This window comes from Natrix helvetica (genome assembly GCF_964273705.1).
Source record: "Natrix helvetica genome assembly, chromosome: 1".
Taxonomy (NCBI): domain Eukaryota; kingdom Metazoa; phylum Chordata; class Lepidosauria; order Squamata; family Natricidae; genus Natrix; species Natrix helvetica.
Window position 1 is genome coordinate 212,800,626 of NC_138548.1, and position 22,780 is coordinate 212,823,405.

Sequence of the window (22,780 nt, forward strand, 5' to 3'; positions counted from 1 at the left end):
GGCACTGGGGTGGGGTGAGTGACGAGCATGAGGTAGCCTCCCCTCCCCCCGAATGAGCTGATTTCGGCCTCTCGGGACTCCGGGAACTTAATCTGAAGCGGAGGGGAGCGGCCCGTCAAAAGCCTCCTTGCTTTTCTTTTATTTTTTTTACAGCCCCCCCGCCCCCCTGCCAAGCTGTGATGCGTCCCTTTTGCGCAAGGGCGCATTATTCGCGGGCGCGCACCGCGCCGGGTCTTCCTGACTGGATGGCTCACTCTATGGCGACCCTCCTCGCAGCCTCTATAAGAAGGCCTGGCCCTGGCGAGGGGATCGCAGACATGCTGCAAGGAGCCCACAGCTAGCAGGACGCACGGCGTTCTCCCCCGCTAGCGTCTTAATTTCTCTTCTGGGAGACATCAGCAGCCGGGATTGCCTGCAAGTGAGGCCCGCGGGGACTTTTTCTCCTGCAGCTTCTCCCTTTTTCTCTTCCTTTTCCCTCCCACCCCCATAAAAACTTCAACTTGGGCTCACATCTTTTTGACGAGCGACGGCCAGTTCCCGGGCGCACGGTGCGCGCCTCGCCAGCGGAGCGCTTTGGAGACCGCATCGCCATCCCACCTCTCCACCCACCCATCTATCATTCGCCGCTTCCAACTCCCCCCTCCTGCGGTTCCCTCGAGCAGGCAGGCGAAGCGATGAGCCCCGTGGCATTAATGCTAGGCTTGAAGACCTTGTGGGTTTTGGCTTTTTCCTCTCTTTCCAACACTCTAGCAGTGAATAACAGCGGCCGATGGTGGTAAGTGCGCTTTACGCGCGGCTGCGCCTTTGGCGAAACCGGATCGCCCGAGTTCAATGATAGGATGGGGAGGGAAATCGAACCTGCTGCTGCTGCTTCGAGGCTCCCGAATTGGCAACTTTGCGCTGCCCGGAACTCGGCTTCTGAAGCAGTGACGAATAGCCAAGAGGGGAAGCGGAGCAGGACCAGGCGCTGGTTCTTGCCTAGCGATCTGGATCCCGTTTCGGTTTCTGCGGGATATTGCTCCGTGGAAACTTGGAAGACTTGAGCATCCAGCTGTCGTTTGCAAGAGATAAGGATAGGGCCCAAAGCTCCCGAATGGCTCTTTGGCTCTATCCACATGGGGTGGCCAAATTTGTAGTTGGAATTGGACCATACACGATTTCTACCAAAGAATTACTAATAATTGTTGCTACTTCTACTTTTGCCTCTACAAGGCTACTTATTAATACAGAAATGTTTCCTCTATAACTAAAGTATGTTGCACCCTCGCTATAATTATTTATAATGATGTGCTATTTACTGTTGCACTATTTCCGTCACTGCTAATGTTGTTATTCAAGTGTTTAGTGCCTGTACTCTTTCTTTCCATTTTCTTTGCATGCCTCTTCTGAGACACCAGGATAAATCAAGTAAAAAATAATTCTGCAGATATTTCCTCCAATCATAGTTCAGAGAAGAGAGATATAGCTCTCATTTTCGGTTTTGATTCCTGACACTCCTGTTGAAATCTCTCCATGAAGCCCCGAGAAAGCAAAGGAATCCCATTTCAAATTTTAGCCCCTCTACTGCAATACATGCCTGATTTTTGGTCCAATGGAAGAATCAATAGAGGAAAAGCAATGATCATTTTAGTAAGCATCCTGGCCAAGTAGAGGTTTCACATCCAAATTCAATGGCTATATACCTTGTGGGTATGATATCTTCCAATATAACTTTTTACTGCCAGTCATCAGTGATTTGGATCTGGCCACTCACCCAGCTGCGTAATTCACCCTGTCTCTTGCCGGAGCACTAGCTTTCTGCATGTGGGACTGAAGCAGCAACATGGGATCTGGGAAGGGTAGCTGCGGGACCCCATGAAGTGGTCTTGGAGTCAGGGCAGATACATGGAATCTGAAATTGCCAGTGGCACCTGCTCAGTACAAGGGAGGGAAACAAGGGAGGGAAATGAGCTGAGTTATAGGTTGTTCAGTGTAGAAATGAAAAGAGAATTCTAGTTAATGGAAGTGCCTCTTTCTCCAAATGTGTTGAGGTATATATGGAGAATTCCCACATTTATTTTTTTAAATCCTGTTTTTATGAATTAATAAATAACCCAAGATGACAAACATACCTAATACTCCTTCCTTCTCCTATTTTCTCGACAATAACCCTGTGAGGTGAGTTGGGCAGAGAAAGTGTGTGTGTGTGTGTGTGTGTGTGTGTGTGTGTGTGTGTGTGTGAGACTGATTCAAAGTTACCTAGCTCTGGAATGAAGCTGAAGGTCATGTTCTAGGTTTGGATTGAAAGAAGAAAAGAATGCCTGTTTCTCAGATGCCGCTGGTAATCAGAATGGTTTGAGGTGCATAAGTATTAAATATCTGTTTATAAGGGTAGCATGGTGATACACTAATGACTAAGTGCATTTGTGTCACATGTGTGAAGCAGATACATTTCTAAATTCTCTATCAATAGTTTTGAGTAACTGGCATATCTCAGATTATATGCATAAGTATGAAATACTCAATAGCCTTGTCAAACCTTGCAGGATCCAGGATCAGCTCTGTATGAACAAAACTATTTTTTTTTCATTTGTGTTTGAGCTGGGGAAAAAAGAAATACAATGCTTTTAAAACTTATAATGTAACATATATATTGCAGCCGTTCCCAAACTTTGTGGCCCAGGAACTTCCCACAGTGGTTTTCTTTCAGGCAAAGTGAGGAACAAAGTCTAAGAATGCATTTGCTTCCACTTGGCCAGAACCAAGTGATCAGGCTTTAAAGAAAATGATCACACACACTCACTCACGCACACACAGACATTCAAACACAAAGTTGGTTGTGATTCCTTGGAGGGAGAGTCTTGACCTGTAGCTTGGGAAAATCTACTCTAACATTTTGGAGGCAATACAATTCCTCCATCCCATCTTTCAAGGAGGAATTCTACAATTTTCCAAACTGTTTTAGCTATTAAAATGTCTCGGATGACATATGTATAGTACCAAATTTCAGGGCTGCAGTGCTTTGGAAAATTAACCCAACCATTTTAGTACTCCAAGTGAAGTGAGTCAGTGAGTGAGTCAGTGAGGCCCAAAGGTCCTTGGTAGTACTGGTAAAAAGAAAAAAAAGAAAGAAAAAAGAAGGATTTCCATGCTTCTTACTGCTATTTGTTCTAGCTCCCTGCCACCAAACGTGATAATGGACTGGAAGTCATAAAGCCCAATGTTCTACCTGAGATGTGGTGAGAGCCTCATTGGCTTTGACAGACTGGCCTCTACTGCAAAATCATGCGAATGAAAAGGTTGTGTTGGAATAAGGAGTTACGAGAGACAAAAATTCAGCTGTTTGTCGATGGACGTTCTCAGTCATCCAGGTCATGGTTGTCCCAAAGGTGCTTTGTCAAAAGGCAACTGGACTTTCTTGTTTTTTTTCTTAAAATACTTTTTGCTTCAGTTCAGAACTTGAAGAAGTTTCTTAGATGAGAAGCAAAATATCTTCAAGGAAGAAAAAGAAAGTCCAGTTGCCTTTTGAAAAAGCATCTTTAGGTTCAACTCTTCTGATTGCCTAGAAATACCTGGACTGTATGCCTTGGAAGTGTTTGTTTTGATAAGTGGTGAAATTCAAAAATTTATTACTACCGGTTCTGTGGGCGTGGCTTGGTGGGCGTGGCAGAGGAAGGATACTGCAAAATCCCCATTCCCACCCCATTCTGGGGCCAGCCAGAGGTGATATTTGCCGGTTCTCCGAACCACTCAAAATTTCCGCTACTGGTTCTCCAGAACCTGTCAGAACCTGCTGAATTTCACCCCTGGTTTTGACCCTCTTTCCCATTTAGAGTTAGGTTTTCAGGGGAGTGCTTGGACTATTGTATGCAGTATTACAAAACCCCTTTACAATGTTTTAAGGAGAAGATGCACACACAATTTATTGGGAAAATATTCTTCCATCACAAAGACTCTTAAAACAAGTGTTCTGCACTTTAATTCCATAGCTCAATAGGAAATACTTTCACTATTTTAGTATGCCTGTACCATTTATCCATCTGTTGGTTATCTGGGTTTTTTATTTATTTATTCTGTTTATCAAAGATAATCTATGAGTGCTATACCCGTTCTTATTCGAGCTCTCAGATAAAGCTCTTCTCCCTGTCATGATTCCTTCTAAAACATCAACCAGCGGAAACTAAAATGAATGAATAATAGAGTGCAGTGATAATTTATAAAATCAAGTGTCCAGCATGTCAGATTACTAGAGTTTATTTTCACCCAGGCAGTGAGTGAAGTGTTTTTGGCTATGGGAAAATAATAATAATTATTTTTTTACTTTACTTTGCTTTTATTTTGCCTTTCAGGATCAAAGGTGGCTCCCATCAAAAGCCAGCTGATTATAATTATCAGATGATAGTTATTGTTAATAATTATCAGATTATTGTTGTTTTTCATGTTCAAACATCTACATTAAAAAAAGCTTAGAACCATCACTTCTGTAAAGCAAAGGAGGCCACAATTTGCAGCAGCCACAAATTAACAGTTTAACACCAGTCATTTTCTGAATAAGATAGATCATGCAATCTTCCCCCAGTCTTGTCCTCCAGATGAACTTTAATCCTTACCCCATAATCTCCCTTACCTAAAAATTATGGGAGTTTGTTGGGTATGGATGAAGAGTGCCAAGTTGAAAAAGTTGGCTTATCGTCCTTCAATACTAGTAGTTCCAGTGGTGGAGTAATGCATTTTCCTTCTTGAAATGGCATAACATTGGGGGGTTATCCTAGACCTAGAAGTAAGGGTGGTATCAGTGCAAAAAGCAATTGGAGCTGCTGCCTAGAGCATCTAGTGCTCCTATAGAGATTCTCCACCTGTGTAGGACTGGGGTGATGGAAGGCAGGATAACTAGCAGCTACTTGGATGAAGAAAATGAACAAATGTTGTTTGCAAACTCTTCCACTGGGTGGGGCCTGGCTTGTAGTTTGAATCTTTCAAATACTGTATCCAGAATAGTTGTTTTCTTATTTTGATGCCCTTGTTTCTCTCCCTCTCTTCCCTGGATAGTTGTGGCCATTGTTATTGAGGGTGGCAGGGAGGTCTCGGAGACCTTTTAAAGGAACCTAGCTCCCTTATTATGGGGTGATATGTGGCTGCTTTTCTCCACTGTGGTTTGTAAATTCTAATTTTAAAAAACGTTTTTCACTAATGCTTTTCTGCATGTTTTATAATAATTTTTTGTATATTCTGATATTATATGATTGTTGTACCTGGCACCTCCTCTACATTCTCTGGAGAATAAGTTCTAAATTTTCAAATAAATATTTTAATATTTTCAATAGCACGGAATTGCAGTTGTGATGCGTAATGGTGGTTGAATTTCTTTTAAGCCTTACGGTAAAATTTTGGGCTTTACATTTGTGTTATACATGTCTCTTTCGTGTGTGCATGTGTGTGCGTGTGTGTAGACAAAAAAAAAAACCTTAACTGGCTGTCATATTCTGAAATCCTATCTGGAATAAAAGTAAAGTGTATGGATTTTATAAATAAATATACATTCCAGATTTTCGATCTAATCTAATAACAATAATATAAATAAATAGGTGTAAGATAATAACAGCTATGTTTTGTATATGCATAACAACCTATTTATTTTTATTTAAAACATTTATATAGCTCAGCTAGTTGGTTAACAAAATAAATGTAACCAAGATTACATTTATTTCAATGAACTGTTACTGTACTGTATTGTTACTGCAACTGTTATATTATTAGGCATTTATTGCATTTCTATAGCAAATGACTGGAGTTTATAACAGTGCTTAATGCTATGGTGTTTAAAGAGAAAAAGGGAACTGACTGGGAATTCTGGATGTTGCAATTCTAACTCATCTTGAGCATATCAAATTAGAGAAAGCTTGAGCAACAGAAATTGTGCACCTTACACTCTGCTCTCTTTATGGATCCTGCAAGGAACTCCTCTGCCTAATAGAAATCATGCACAGCAAATTCTTTTTAGACAGCTCTGTTAAGTAAATTTGTTTTCCTCCTACATGACTTTAAGTTGGGGACAGAAATTCTCAGACAAGATTTTCTTAATTCAAGAATGCCAGATGCACTAGATTTGGAATTTATATGGAATTCCCCCTTAGCTGTTTCCACATGTTTGGGGTGGCTCTGGCAAGAGATGGGAACACTCTGCTCCCCTCTTATTAATTACAGTAAGTAGATTGATTCCTCATCCTGCCAAAACCTGTCCAAAAACTGCTATGATTTCTTCGTTTGTCATATAGAGTGTGATTGCCCCAGCTGCTATGATATAAATGACTTGCAGACATTTTTAATTATGTTTTTAATATTATAGTGGGGTACCTCACTTCTTAAAATTATAATATGTTTGGCATTTGAACTGGAATAAAAGAGGGACTTCTTTGCAACTGGACCTAGATTTTGGCTTTCCTGTATAGCGGGGCTTCCCTGATTCACTCTTTAATTATCTTCCACCAGTAAAAGAGGCAACTCATGATTATTAGTTGATCTATCTCACATGTTTTGATGAATCTTGTGATCCTACTGGGAATGAACCTATACTATGGGAAGATTTATTTTTTATTCTTTAAATTAATTGGTAAGGAACTGATGTTAAGAGGCAGGATGGCACAGTGGTTGGAATGGAGTATTGTGGGCTAATTCTACTGACTGCTAGCAGTTCGATGCTGACCTTCTCAAGGTTGACTCAGCCTTCCATCCTTCTGAGGTTGGTAAAATAAGGACCCAGATTGTTGGGGGCAATATGCTGACTCTGTAAGAGAGAGCCAAAAAAACACTATGGAGCAGTATATAAGTACTATTGCTATGTTATGTTGTCTATTTGTGAATTTTCATTTTTCTCTTTTTCTTTTGCTATTTTCGTTTGCACTGATTTTCTTGTTTGCCAATTTGGACCATTCTGTTATATATCACCAGGCAGAGAGAGTTTAAATACATACGTGTGTATTTGTGTGTCTGTGTGTGTATGGATGGATGGATGGAAAGATAAGAGAGATAGAGAGATAGATACTGTAGATAGCTGTAGATAGATAGATACTGATAGATAGAAAGATAACATGTATTGGTATGTTAGCAGCATTGAATGCAATGATATTTAGGCCAAAGCAAAGGTTAAAAAAAAGCCCATGATAGAGGCTGTGCAGAATCATCAAAGAATGCCAGAAAGTCTTAACCCCTCCTATTCCAAATGCCCTTGGAGTGCTTAATATTCAACACTGCAAGATTTTGAGTGAAACGTTTGTATCTGGCATTTTCCGGGTGCAGCTGGAAGTCTTCAGTCCATTCTGGAGACCTGAGTCCTTAAGGAGCCCAAAAACCACCCTGTCCTGATCACCATGTAATCTTCTTGAAACCTCTGCTTTCAGGGGAATCATCAACGTGGCCTCGTCTACCAACCTACTGACCGACTCCAAGAATGTGCAGCTCGTGCTAGACCCTTCCTTGCAGCTCCTGAGCCGCAAGCAGCGCAAGCTTATCCGCCAAAACCCAGGCATCCTGCATAGCATCAGCAGTGGCCTGCAGAGCGCCATCAAGGAGTGTAAGTGGCAATTCCGTAACCGCCGCTGGAACTGTCCTACTACCTCAGGCCCCAATGTGTTCGGCAAGATTGTCAACAGAGGTAAGAGGATGATATGGGTAAAAAGAGGTTTGAACGGTGGTGGTGGTGAGGAGGAGGAGGAGGAGGAAGAAAAGGAGGAGGAGGAGGATGGAAGTCTGTTCAGTTCTCTAGGTGAACTTCATGAATCTGAGAACTTCATGAATTCCTGCTCCTATAATCTGGCTGACTTAGCAAGGGGAGGCAGGAAACTAATTGTGTTGCTTTGCGATGGGTAGTTGGCTCTCCATTTTTAATGGGGAGCACGGCAAACATGAGTGTGTCAGTCAAGAAGAGCAGACTTTTGCACAGAGCACACAAATTTCTCGTCCCCATTTTCTGTTTTTCCTTCCTCATAGGAACCAGCTCTCCTGTTTAGCTAAGTCACAAGTGTCAAACTCGTGGCCTGTGGGATGAATGTGTCACATGCTAGCCACCCCTACCCTCAGTTTAGTGAAGGGGCGGGGGGAAAGTCACGATACGTCACAAGATGACTACATGATGCCGTGATTTTGACACCCCTGAGCTAAGCGAAGCAAATGCTTCAAAGGGCACAGCTGGACAAACAAAACCCACTCACCCACCTTCCTGCCCTGCCCTGCCATTTGGATCAGCCATTTCACTGGGACTAAATCTGGATGGCTGGCCCCATTGCCACTTCCATTCCTTGTAAGAGCTGCTCAGTGCATTATCTGGTGCCTGTTGCTGCCATATCTGAGAAGCACTATGTGTATCTCACGGTGCTTCGCTGCTGCTGCTGCTGCTGCTGAAATCGGAGCATGGAAAGAAGGAGCAAAGTATCTTTCCTCCCCAAGGTTCAGGTCTTTGAGGGCCTTTTCCCCTCCAACTAGAACCTTCTACAGGTAGACCTCGACTTACGTCAACAATTGAGCCCAAAGTTTCTGCTGCTGAGACATTTGTTAAATGAATTTTGTCCCCTTTTACACCCTGCTTTGCTGCCCTTGTTAAGTCAAACGTTGCAGTTGATAAGTTAGTAACCCAGTTGTTAAGTGAATCTGGCTTCCCCATTGACTTTGCTTGTCAGAAGGTTGCAAAAGGGAATCACATGACCTTGGAACACAGCAACACGAACCAGTTGCCAAGCCTCTGTGAAGAACGGTCATAAGTCACACTTTTTAGTGCTGTTGTGATTATGAACAGTCACTAAATGAACCGTTGTAAGTCAAGGACTACCTGTACTTAATTTTTCCTCTCTTTAATTTTGCTTCTCTGCAAGATTTTAACAGGTGATGCCCAAAATAGCAGATGTACCCATCCGCTATATAGCCTTATATTTCAGAATATAAGCCCTATAGAATGATCAAAGGATCCATGACTTATGAGGTCAATTTGGGGAATAGCCACGAACCCTGGAGAAACTGAGCAAGGGAGCACAGTCAGGTAGCAAAAGATCAGCTGACTGTTCTTTGTTCTGCTTTATTTTTTTCAAAAGCAAAATATCTCAGAATTTTTCATGGTGCCCATGCTGACCTCTTCTTTTGAAGCAAACTGTGTGGCAATTACTGGGATGTGGCTGAAGTACTTTGCATAACTTCAGCATTATTAAGAACAATATCAGACTTGCTGTTCTGGGTTAGAAGCGTCACATCATTACTGATAGCACACCTGGCCTGGTTAAATCTGATGGATTTCAGTGGGATTTCAATAGCTTAAGTGGACATTAAGGTGGTTGAAAATTAAAAGGTGACTTGTCTTGGGGCATGCGTGGGTATACACTCCACAGCACATTAAGCCAAATACATATTTTATGGGAATGTATACAGTAGCTACCACAAGAAGATGCAACTTCTTTAAGGAGTTGCCAACAGATGCAACATGAGCATCCATGCACACTCTGATTCACCTTTCTTTCGAATTTGGATCATTGCACAGCCGTGACGATGCTATTAATGATGACATCCCACTCTGGGGTTAGCAGCTGAGCTCTGCTAACAGCATAGTTCAGCAGACTAACAGAATAATGGAACAATAGCAGAAAAAAGGAGGAAGAACTGGAGAAAATCAGAAAATATAAAGACCTGCACATTGGGTGCAATTCTCTCCCCCCCTCCCCCCTGGCCTCCAAAAGCCAATTTGATCTAGTGGTTAAGGCAGCAAGCTAGAAAGCTGGAGATGGCATGTCCAGGTCCCGCCCTAGCGATGAAAACCAGCTGGGGCAATCTTCAACCAATCACTCTCTTCAGATTTGTTAATGTGGGGAAAATAGGAAAATGAAGATGTGTTGGATATGTTCTTCATTTTGAGTTATTTGTAATGACAGGATATAAATGAAATAAATAAAACATCTGGAGCACCACATGAACACCCTCGGCATTGACAAAATCACCATCAGTCAATTACAAAAGGCAGCTTTACTTGGCATGGTTTACATCCTGCAACAATAGCTTTAACACCATCAAATAATATCTGCCTATTCCAGGTCCTTGGGAAGGAGTCAATAGGTGGTTATAAATGCCAAATCTTGTCTAAACATCTGGTTGATTGTGTGACCAACCATAATGATGGTGTTTATGATAATACTAACAATACTATGTAACAACAACAACAGCCTATTAATTAATTGACAGGTTCTAGTTGCCCTCAGCCATGGAAGCTGACCGAATAACTTTGGATCAGTCATTCTCTCTCAGCCCAGGTGACATTATCAGGTTGTTGTAATCGGGGGGGGGGGGGGGAATGGAAGGAGGAATCATGACATATTCCCTCTTCAGCTCCTGAACAAGAAGATGGGACTTAAATCCAAGAAACAGATAATAGAGTAGAATTGCAGGGGTGGGGGACTATGGCCCATTTATGACTTGTGGATTTTAACTCCCAGAATTCCTGCATCAACCACACTGGCTCAGGGATTCTCGGAGTTGAAGTCCATAAGTCATAAAGGGGCCATAGTTCCTCATCTCTGCCTTACTGGAAGCTGCCACTGAAGGAATGGGGATGAAAATTATTTTCAATCCCTTCCTGTTTCCTGGAAGCCTTCCATCTCCCTTCCAATCTCTATATATTAAAGCGAAATACCACTCACGCAGCATCACAAAATCTCCAGAGCTGTAAAGCTTACAAACTTGAAATTTGGTACATACTGTATGTTCCTCTGGGCTTCTAAGTGCTTGCTAAGAAAGGATTTTTCAAAATGACCATCAGATCATTAGTCTTTCTTATATTATTATTAACATGCTCTGATGCTAAGAAGTTATACGTTCTACTCTCCCTCCCCACCTGAAAAGAACTCTGTTGCAACTGCCACTTGGGCATGGGCATGGGCATGGGCAGCGCATGACTCATCTGGCCTGCAGCCTAAGAGTTTAGACATTCTACCCCTCTGTGGGGGCAAGCCTGGGGGAGAAAAGGGGAGAGGAAACGCCGATCATAATTACTCATTAATTTTCAAGCTGTAAGTGTCGATTTCTCAAGCCCGATCACATAGTTTCATAGCGGAGCATGGGTATCCAGCTAGTATATTCCATAAGATTGGGGGAATCCCTTGGAGAGAATGGGAGGGAGGAATAGCCGGAAGAACGGCTGAGAATCCCCTTCATTCCTGTTCTGTTATTAGAATCTTGGACCAATCAACAAGTATGCCTCTAGTTAACTTGGCTGTTTGCTAAAGGGTATGCCTGAGCATTGTGGTAAAGTGCGTTCTGATGGCTGAAAGGTATCTCTTCATGAGCACCATTTAAAGCTGGTTACAGGTTTATAAATTAAGGAAATACATTACTTGGGTGAGAAGGCTTAAGAAGTTGCCGTTTAGACTGCCCAGATTAAAGACAACAGCTGGGAGGGGCACAGAGAACCTCTAAGACTGGACCCTCCGTTGTGTTGTGGTGCCCTTATCCTCCTCACTCCTTTTAATTTGTTTTTAAAAGTTTAATTTACAAACGTGACTGTGGACATAATGATTTGCCTTTAGTACAGGTAGTCCTCGACATACGACCATAATTGAGCCCAAAATTTATGTTGATAAATGAAACATTTGTTAAATGAGAATTTTATGACTTTTCTTGCTGTGGTTGTTAAGTGAATCATTGCGGTTGTTAATTTAATAACCTGGTTGTTAAGTGAATCTGGCTTCCCCATGGACTTCGCTTGTCAGAAGGTTGTAAAAGGGGTTCACAAGATCTAGAGACACTGTAACAGTTATAAATATAAATCAGGGGTGTCAAACCCATGGCCCACGGGCCGGATGCCTCACGTGCTGGCCAGGCCCACCCCTGCTTCAGCGAAGGGGAAAAAAGTTGGGATACGTCACATGATGACGACGTGACGCTGATATAAATCAGTTATCAAGCATCCAAATCTTCGTTACGTGACCATGAGGATGCTGCAATGGTCGTAAGTGTGAAAAATGGTCATAAGTCACTTTTTTCAGTGACTCTGTAACTTCAAACGGTCACTAAATGAACTATTGTAAGTCGAGGACTGTCTGTGTTCTATTGTGTTTAGTGAGGCAAGTAGGCTATTTGGCATTTGATGCTCAGATCTCACCTCTGCCTTGCAATCAGTCTCTTGGCCAAGTAGTCTGAATCAAAACAGTGACATCTGTTTTGACCAGCCCAGAGAAGTTGCATATGAAGAGTACAGAAGTCTGTTTTTAAGATCTAAAGTCTAAACCCAGCCCAGCATCCATTACAAATATCCACAGCTGGGATTTGTCCATCAGATTTCATAGATTATGTCAGATTTTATAATAAGCAATTGTTATTCTCTTTTTTCCCTTCCCCATCCCACTCCATGGAGAGCTGCAGCATTCCTTTCCCACAAACGAAAACTCTATTGCTTGAATGTTCCTTTTCTGACCCTCCAGTTCTCTCTCCCTTATGAGCCAAATCAGAAATCCAGCAAAGATCCACAATCCAGAAAACAATCCACAACTATTTCTTTTTATGGGATGCAGCATTATAGTCCATTGATTTTTAGATTGCTCAAGTAAAAAAAAAAGCTCTTGGGCAGCATGGGGGAGAACGTTCTTTAAAGCATTTAAATTTTTTTAAAGAAAGGGATTTTTTTTCAGGAGGAAAGGTGCTGTATAAATAAAATAAATCAATGCCAGAATCTTTGCAAACAGCATGCATGGTGCTGTGCTCTCCTGGAAGAGGGTTTCTTTTTCATTCAAGAGGCAATGCCTCTTCTAAGATAGTGAAGCTATCATTTTCAAACATGCTTTCAAAGTTATTAATCCTTCCATTCATATGCAAAAGTAGCTGAGTGTAATCCTACATTCAGAGTAATCCTCCTGTTTTCACTTTTGAGGCTGTTGGTTGAGGACAGAGTGAACCACCACTTCCTAAACCCCACTGAGCTCAATCTGACAAAGGAAGAAATATCTATATCTACAGTATATCTATATATCTCTATCTCTATATCATCTGTACCTCTGTATCTCTCTTTGTATATCTATATCTATTTACATCTATATATATCTACGTCTACATCTATGTATGTCTACATCTAGGTAGGTGGGTAGGTAGATGATAGATAGATAGATAGATAGATAGATAGATAGATAGATAGATAGATAGATAGATAGATAGATGGATGATATAACGGTAGAAGATTCAAGCCCATTGGTTTTATGAAACTGAGAGATGGAATTCTCATACTGATGGTTGGGGAAGTTAAACATCTACCTCCATTAAATGCTTCCCATGTTGGTCTCCTTGCACCTCTGCACATCATCTCACCCTTAACAGCTCCTAACTATTCATTCCCTTCACTTACAAATGCAGAGGGTACATAACTTAAAGTTTCTTCTCATAGGAAGTGCCTCCTACCCAGCTCCCATGTTTGTTGAAAGCAATGTACAACTGCTTGAAATGGCCTGATGAGTAACATCACCTTATATTCTTATTACTGCTACCACTTTTATTGCTATGGTTGCTACCACCATGATTATTCCTTGAAACTAACAATACCACTTTTTTGTATGCGGGGGGGAAAGCTTTAAGGAATGCTGCTGCCCCTGCATTGTGTCAGGAATGTGTTGTTGGTCTTCAAGCACATGAGGCAGCCCTTATTATGGATTCATTGGGAACTACTGGTAGTCCTCAACTTAGGGCCACAACTGAGCCCAAAAGTTCTGTTGCCAAGTGAGACATTTGTTGAGTGAGTTTTACAACCTTTCTTGCCACTGTTGTTAAGTGAATCACTGCAGTTGTTAAGTTATTAACATGGGTGTTATGTGAATCTGGCTTCCCCATTGACTTTGCTTGTCAGAAGGTCACAAAATGACCCTGGGACACTGCAACCGTCATTAAATATGAGTCAGCTGCCAAGGGTCTGAATTTTGATCACATGACCCTGGGGAGGCCGCAACAATCATAAGTGTGAAAAACGGTCATTAGTCACTTTTTTCATTGTAACTTCAAAAGGTCCCTAAATGAGCTGTTGTAAGTCAAGGACTACCTGTACTAAGCCAGGTTCGGTGCTGTTCACTGATACGTTGTATGGTCTCTCTCTTCTGCCTCCAGGTTGCCGAGAGACTGCCTTCATTTTTGCTATTACCAGTGCTGGGGTCACTCACTCGGTGGCCCGTTCTTGCTCGGAAGGCTCCATCGAATCTTGCACTTGTGACTACCGACGGAGGGGCCCAGGAGGTCCCGACTGGCACTGGGGTGGCTGCAGTGACAATGTGGACTTTGGACAGGTCTTTGGGCGAGAGTTTGTGGACTCCAATGAGAAGGGAAGAGACCTGCGCTTCTTGATGAATTTACACAACAACGAGGCAGGACGTCTGGTAGGAAGAATGGTGACCGCTATGGGGTATATGGGGCTTTACATAGAACTGCATGCATTGAGAATGCCTTTCATATCAATATGGTGTCGGGCACAGTGATATCAGCAGACCCTAATTAACACCACATTTGACTTCTGCAATAAGTATCATGAATATTTTCAACATGTGTTCAGACCGTGTTTGTACCAGCTCATTGTTTTCTGAAGAGCTAATCAGCTATGATTTCAGTTATGTTGTTCTATTCCTAGGAAAACTAGCCGTCAAATTCCTCCAAAGTAATTAATGTTTGATTATGGTTAGCATGCAAAAAAGGCCCCACTCAGATCATTATGCACTTATGCAGATGTGTGGTTGAGTTAATGCGATTATAGCTCTCTATATTATTCACCTGGATGAAATTGGATTTGGAATCCGAGACTTTATCGTACAGCATAGAGTTGTATTGTAGAATCAAAAACAATGTGTTCCAGGAGCTTCTTGTTTTAAGAGAATCCTGGGAATATTGTGCTTCCCTGAAAATATGATCTTCCCCCAAAAGTATGTCCTAGCTTGATTTTTACACATGCGCCCAATATAACCCCTACCCCAAAATAAGCCCCAATTAAGACCCCGCCCACTCCAGGGTGCATGGGTAAAAATTAAGCTAGGGTAGGGATTGGGGGGGTGGAGCTGCCCTACTACTTACCTTCGGACAGTTTTAGCCAGGCCTCACACATCCTGACATCTGCCTTACTGGCCCATTTCTTCTGCCTGCAAGGCTTTCCTGAAGGCCTCTGTAGCCGATAACAGAGCTCCGGAGCCTTTTTTGGTAACCTGGTGTCTTTTTTAGTGGATATGTATGTCTGTCTGTCTGTCTGTATGTATGTATGTATGTATGTATGTATGTATATGTATGTATTTGTGTATGTATATGTATGCATTTGTGTTACAACCCCTGGTATGCCCAAATATGGGAGGGAACTCACTACTCCCCCTTTCTGTCTATCGGCTCACTACAGGAGACCATCCAGGCAGAAAACCATTTTTTTTATTTTGCCTTTTTATATTTGTGTTATATATATCACCACAAGCTCTCAGTTGCTTTACTGTTGCCTTACAAATAGGGCAGAAGGAAGCAACAGACTGCCAGTTCTGGTTTACCTTCCAATCCTTGCAATGATTTGCGCACTTTATTGAACAAGTATGAGCTAGTCCAAGAATCCATCGCTCCATCTGGGGAAGAATTCGTTTCAGGAAAACTCAGCTCAAGCTGTTGTCATACCTTAATATGACTAACAGAACTGCTTTGCTAAATCAGGCTATTTCCTACCGCGACTTTCCAGATGAATCCGAAAGGCACATTCATGCTTTTCATGAACATAAAGACACATTATCCTTGGTAATATCCTTGGTTCCCTTTCACTGAAATTGATTGACATATCCCCTTCTATGATTTTATCTTGATCCACTTTAAAGGCTTCCTTTCCAGAGTCATTGGCCAAATCCGATGATAGTAAATTCCATCATTTACTCATGCTCCACATGAAGTGACTTAGTCTGTCTTGAACATACTGCCACTCTATTTCACCATTCTTGTGCTACAACAGAAACAGAGAAAAAATAGGTTGATGTATCATTTTATATATTTCCATCATATGCTTTCAAACGTGATCTTCCTGCAGTTGCTTTTTCCTAAATAAAAAGCCTCAAATGTTTTAGATGTTCCGCATAAAATAATTGATAATTTTGATAGTCAGATAACACACATTTTATAATTCTTCGGTGTCCTTTTTTTGGGATGTGACATAGCCAGAACCTATTTTTATGGCCCTTCCTAATAACCCATTGCCATGGATTTTTCTTTTTTGATTAATTCTGCAAACAGAATTACTTTAGAGTGGTTAGGAAGAAACATTTTGAACCTTGCTTAAACACAGCGTCTTTGGTATCCATTACAAACTCTGACTTTTTCAGGCTTCTGTATCATCCTGTAAAAAAAAATGATGATGACAACAATGATGTAAAGAATCCATTGATTAAAAATAATGCAAATTGTAAAGCGGCTGTGGAAGCCAGAGAGAAAAGGTCTGAAAGAATAGCAGAGAGGTGCACAATCGTTTTCCCTGCCACACTGCACTGTCCCAATGAACATAAAGTTTCTTTGCTTCTTTTCCATACTTAACTAGCTGATAACCCGGCGTTGCCCGGGTATTTATTTATAGGGGGAAAATGTCTGGACCAAACGTAATTTCTAATGTTGGATTTTCACCCTTACTAGAGGGAGCCCCCTTGTGGAGTGCTGTGAAGCCATTACCATGGCAACTCCACTGTGATGTACATTAGAAGCCATTTTATGGCAGTACAGTAGAAGCCATTTTAAGGCACAACAGGCTATATCTTAACGGAACACACACCCTGAGGGGCTTTAGGGGTGTCTTATCCCCACAATATTATTTTCCAGAGAGTAAGTCATCTGTGTACCAAGTTTGGTTGAAATTGCTCGAGGCGTTCCAGAATTATTCTGGAACACACACAAATAGATAGATAGATAGATGATTGATAGATAGATAGATAGATAGATAGATAGATAGATAGATAGATAGATAGATGATAGATAGATGATAGATAGATGATAGATAGATAGATAGATGATAGATAGATAGATAGATAGATAGATAGATAGATAGATGATAGATAGATAGATAGATGATAGATAGATAGATAGATAGATAGATAGATAGATAGATAGATAGATGATAGATAGATAGATTAGCCACATTAATTTTCAAGGAAAATAGCAAGTGAGGAATCCCAAACTGAAGTGTATTTCCAATCCACCTATTTGAGTTTCTTGCTTGAAAATGCACTTCAGCTTCTGGTTACCTCTGAAGCTGCAAAATATTTGCTGTAAATAATGATTCTGAGGTTGGATCAAAATTGGGGGGTGATAATCTGATCCCCGGGATTATTTTCATCTTTAAAAAGAAAGTATGCCCAAACTAGATCTAGGAATCTTGTGTCTTACTAGATGTGTTTGGAATACAGCTCCCATCCTCTCCAGACAACTGATTAGGGATGTGGAGAATTGTAGTTCAAAAACATCTGGAAGGTGGCATATGCCCCACTCTTATTTTTAAGATGTCTGAAATTTACTGGCTTCTGTGTTCTTTTGGCTATAGAGAACAATCCACTCCTGCCCTGTCCTTCTTGTCTTTTCTACAGCTGGTGGGTAGAAGCCTCTCATTTTCCCATTGTTGCTATGCTATAAGTCTCATTTACCTTTAGCTCTCCTTGCCCAGGGACTGGGAATTAGAATTGAACAACACCAGGAAGACTGCAGGTTTCTCATCCCGCCCAGTAATGATTTGATCCAAAGGCAACCAAATCTCACCAATTCTCATATTCCACTAGGTTTCTAGTAAATTTATTGTATCTATGGGATTATAACATCTGCATGATTATTGAATTTCTGTGTTCTGGCACCTTGGCTTCCATTATTAGAATATGAGCACCTACTGAGGACATACAGATGATCCTACTTTTTGTTTAAAGGTCTACAATCAAATTGTAGTCCATCTCTTTTAGGAGAATTTCCAACATCTCAAAGAAGCTGTGGTCTCAAACTGGGTGCTCCAGAGCTGATGCCATTTCCCTCCCAGAAGATGCTATTAAAAATTGCCCTAGTTAGGCATAAAAAATTGGGACCACCAGTTAAATTTTGGCATAGAAGATTTATTCAAGCTTATACAGGCAGTCCTCGACTTACAACAGTTCCTTTAGTGACCATTTCAAGTTGCAACGGCACTGGAAAAAGTGACTTATATGACCGTTTTTCAGACTTACGACTGTTGCAGCATTCTCTTGGTCACATAATCAAAATTTGGATGCTTGGCAACTGATTCATATTTATGATGGTTGCAGTGTCCTGGGGTCATGTTTGCAATCTTTTGACAAGCAAAGTCAATGGGGATTCACTTAAACAATCATATTGCTAACTTAAACAGCTGCAGTGATTCACTTAACAATTATGGTAAGAGAAGACATAAAATGGGGCAAAACTCACTTAACAAAAACTTAGCAACAGAAATTTTGGCCTTCATTGTGATCATAAGCTGAGGACTACCTGTACAGAAGAATCTGGTGAACTAACGTTCAACACTACATTGGCACCAGATAAGGGTCAATGGGATTCAGGCTGGGTTGGAATGGAGTCCTTGTGGGAGCGCAGTGACTCTAAGCTGATGATGCGTTTAAATCTACTCCCCCAACGCAGCTTGGTCTTCTCCTACATCCCTTTTAGCCTTGTATGAGATATGCCAACTATAGTTTGCAGGCAATATAAAAAACTCAAACTACTTTTTTGCTACTAATTAAGATGACATAAAGGACACGGTGGCTCAGTGGCTAAGATGTGAGCTTGTCAATCAGAAGTTTGGCAGTTCAGCGGTTCGAATCCCTAGCACCGTGTAACAGAGTGAGCTCTGGTTATTTGTCCCAGTTTCTGCCAACCTAGCAGTTTGAAAGCATGTAAAAATGCTAGGAAAAAAAATAGGAACCACCTTTGGTGGGTAGGTAACAACATTCCATGCACCTTTGGCATTGAGTCATGCCAACCACATGACCACGGAGACGTCTTTGGACAGCGCTGGCTCTTCGGCTTTGAAATGGAGATGAGCACTTTCCCCTAGAGCCAAAAACGACTAGCACATATGTGCGAGGGGAACCTTTACCTTTTTAAGATGACATAATGCACTAGGGTATTTATGTCTTGGCAGAAGGCAGGAACTGAATAACGCCCCACTGGAATGGACTCAAGTTCAGCCTTTTAGCAGAATTGTTTAGGAAAACATCCCAATGAATTGGTTGCGATCTGCCCATGTGCTGCCTTTAGAAATGCCCAAATTTGCTGCCTGACTTCAATCTGTTCCTCAATATAAAGGCCTTTATGTTGATGAACAGATTGAAACAAGAGATTCTGGGCACAAGAATATACCTGCTTATGTATGTTGCTTGGCTGCACAAAATGTATTTCCTCTCTCTGCTTATTTGCACGGATGTGAACTTACACTGAGAAGCATATGCTTGTTTGCTTTTACAGGGCATAGATTGTGAGGAGAATGGTAGCAACCTGAGAGGGGCGGGGCTGTGGTAATGGGATGTCCTCCTCCCCCTAAAATGGGGCAAGCCTCCCTTAATCAGGCCAGCCTTATGCAGGCTAGCCAAGCCCAGAACCACAAGCTAGGCTGACATGTGGGCTCCTAAACATCTGGAAGGAAATGGTTCCAGTTCTTCTAATTGCAATAAAAACCCCTTTGGAAAGAAAAACTGCGGGCTTGGAGAAACACATCCACATTTTTCTAACTGGAGGGGATCTGTGGTGTGTGGATGGGAGGGGGGGGGGGAGTTAGTCCCATTTGCAAGGAAAGGGGAAAGAAATGGACCTCGGAAAAGGGATTTGCAGCGAAGGGAGAGAGTGCGCAGGGAAAAGCAGAGATGTGCTGGCAACCAGCCACTCTTGATCATTCCAAGAAGCAGAAAAGATAGGACATACAGTAGAACCTCTGGTCACAACCATAATTTGTTACATAATGAACCTTATTTTGGAAATTTGGCACTTACAAAAAAAAAATGGAGCAGAAGGGGAAATTGGCTGCAAACCCCCCCCCCCCCCCACCACCACCACCTTTGTGAATTTTTGGGTTGGAACCCAATTTGGTCGTGGTCAGAAGAGTTTGTAACCAGAGGTTCTACTGTAGCTCCTCAACTACCGGTACCACCATTGCTACACTACCGTATTGTTATTGTCACTGTCGTCATCACATTTTGACTTCCCTTTCAATTCCCAGAGTTTCTAGATAGCATAACTAAGACCAGGAATTCTGCAAATTGTAGTCCTCACAGCTTTGAATTGAAAAAGCCACCTTTAGCTGGCTTGTTCAAAGCCTGGAGAACTTCTCTGGCAGTCCAGATAATCTATAGTTCCAGGAGTGAAATTCAGCAGGTTCTGGAGAACCAGTTACAGAAATTTTGAGTAGTTTGGAGAACTGGCAAATACCACCTCCGGCTGGCCCTAGAGTGGGAAGGAATGGGGATTTTGCAATATCCTTCCCCTGCCACGCCCACCAAGCCACGCCCACAGAACCGGTAGTAAAAAAATGTGAATTTCACCACTGTATAATTTCCAGTAGAGTTAGCCCACATGGACATAAATGAAATTTCTGGGAATTGCAGTTCAGCCATTTTCGGAAGATCTTAATCCTCTAGGCCTGACATCATCTTCACAGCTTTTATAATAGATCAGTTCTCTTTACTCAGAGAGAAAACTGAGACAAGGAAGATTGGCTTGCCTGAAGCTACCTAGTGAGTTTTGTGACAAGGGGTAGTGTTGGAGTCTGGGGCCCCTTGTTTTCACCATAGCCATGACAGGTCTCTCAAGTTAGGAACCAGGCGTTGTGCTTTGGGGGGCAGGACAGCCCAGAGTGCTGAAAAAGTGTATTGTTCTTGTACGAAATTTTATATCCAAATATATTTTATTCTTTATACTGTTTCCATCTTCCCTGAAAATATTAACAGAACCCACAATGGTCTGAGAATCAGTGTCTCCCTTAGATAATTCACAGTGAAGCTGAAACTAAGTTAATCAATTAAAATGAGCAAACTTCCTCAAATCCCAAAATAGGTTACCAGACCTAATCCACATATCAAAGGTTAAGGCCTGCAAACACAAACAGAATTAATTAAATTAAGTTTCCCAAAGAAATGTCATGTTTACCAGAATAAACATACCTACACTGTGGAATGTGCTGTAGTGCTGTGGTGGCTCAGTGGTTAGAATGCAGTACTGCAGGCTACTTCTGCTGACTGCTGATTACCAGCAAGTTTGGCAGTTCGAACCTCACCAGGCTCAAGGTTAACTCAGCCTTCCATCCTTCTGAGGTGGGTAAAACGAGGACCCAGATTGTTGGGGGTAAATAGGTTGACTCTGTAAACCGCTTAGAGAGGTCTGTAAGAGCACTGTGAAGTCAAAGTTCTATTGCCATTGCTACACACACACACACAGTGTCACCCTAGAACCACCACATAGATACCTGTACTTCAGCCCAGACACCCCCCCCCCCCGCCCTGTAAAAATCTGCTGCTACATCCCCCTTTTCTCTGCAGCCTGCTCCTAAAGGCAAACTGTTTTGCTTTTAGGAATAAATGTTTCTTCTTTCCTCACAGCTGTCTGGATCTCATTTTTATTTATTCTTCTGCAGCCCCATCTCGAGTTGGAACCCCGAATTATTCTTCTGACGTTCTTAATAGGCTTTTTGGTCTCTCCCCCCCTCCCCAGACTGTTTTCACAGAAATGCGCCAGGAATGCAAGTGCCATGGGATGTCAGGTTCTTGCACCGTGAAGACCTGCTGGATGCGTCTGCCCACTTTTCGGACCGTGGGGGACTTCCTCAAGGATCGCTTTGATGGCGCTTCCCGGGTCATCTACGGCAACAAAGGCAGCAACCGAGCTTCCCGCATGGAGCTGCACCATCTGGAGCCGGAGAACCCAGCTCACAAGCCTCCTTCCCCTCATGACCTGGTCTATTTTGAGAAGTCTCCCAACTTCTGCACTTACAGCGGCAAGACAGGCACAGCAGGCACGGCCGGACGCTTCTGCAACAGCACCTCCCCAGCTCTGGACGGCTGTGAGTTGCTGTGCTGCGGGAGGGGCTACCGCACCCGGACACAGCACGTCACCGAGCGATGCAACTGCACCTTCCACTGGTGCTGTCACGTCAGCTGCTTGAACTGCACCAACATGCAAGTGCTGCACGAGTGCTTGTGAGCAACGGAGAGGGAAGCAAAGGACATGCTTGGCCGAGTCAACGAGAACCACCCAGCTCAGAGAAGAAGACCTCACGAAAAGGCCCAGGCTGCAAGGCACTCAACAACAACAACACACACACACACACACACACACACACACACCTACCTTCCTATTTCCCCACAGGAGCACAGTACCCTTCCTTGGCCCAGAAAGCAGACATCTTTATGGTTACGAATGTCTTCACCTCTCTGTCTTGGGAGAATCAACCCAGGTGGAAATGGCTGCAGACATCCATGAGAATCAACACGGTTATGCATACCGCCTTGCCCGGCCCAAGTGTGCAAGGAGCCCCTTTTGTGTTTTTTTTGGCATGCTAATTGAAATTGTCACGTAGAGCTTAATTTATAAACTAGATCTAAAAACTTCAACCCTAGGGATTGCAGTTCCCAGGTTATTAGGTGCATTTTGATTGGTTGAAATTTTTAGTTCCTTTCTTTGTTTCTGGACCTCCTGGATGACAGGAGTGGAAGGGTGGGGAACATCTCAGACTTCAGGCAGAATGGCTTTCCCTCACCCGAGGCACCTGCTCAGGTCAACAAGAAGTGTCTTCCCTATGTGTTTGACACCTTTCATTTTACAG

At 42.4% G+C, this 22,780-nt stretch overlaps 1 protein-coding gene across 1 annotated transcript; it reads left to right on the plus strand.

Moving 5' to 3' along the window:
• The first annotated feature begins 662 nt into the window (after window positions 1–662).
• WNT1 (Wnt family member 1) lies at window positions 663–22,164 on the plus strand. Its single transcript, XM_081935271.1, has 4 exons — window positions 663–775; window positions 7,377–7,630; window positions 14,092–14,357; window positions 21,670–22,164. Exons 1-4 carry the CDS (start codon window positions 675–677, stop codon window positions 22,156–22,158), a joined length of 1,110 nt encoding a protein of 369 aa, XP_081791397.1. The 5' UTR covers window positions 663–674; the 3' UTR covers window positions 22,159–22,164.
• Window positions 22,165–22,780: the final 616 nt, after the last annotated feature.

Bases quoted from the DNA above. Each gene is read 5' to 3' on its own strand.
- WNT1 (XM_081935271.1), top strand. From the start codon at position 675: ATGAGCCCCGTGGCATTAATGCTAGGCTTGAAGACCTTGTGGGTTTTG. The intron at 776-7,376 runs GTAAGTGCGCTT...CTCTGCTTTCAG, and splicing joins AATAACAGCGGCCGATGGTG to GGGAATCATCAACGTGGCCT. The intron at 14,358-21,669 runs GTAGGAAGAATG...CCCCCTCCCCAG, and splicing joins ACAACGAGGCAGGACGTCTG to ACTGTTTTCACAGAAATGCG.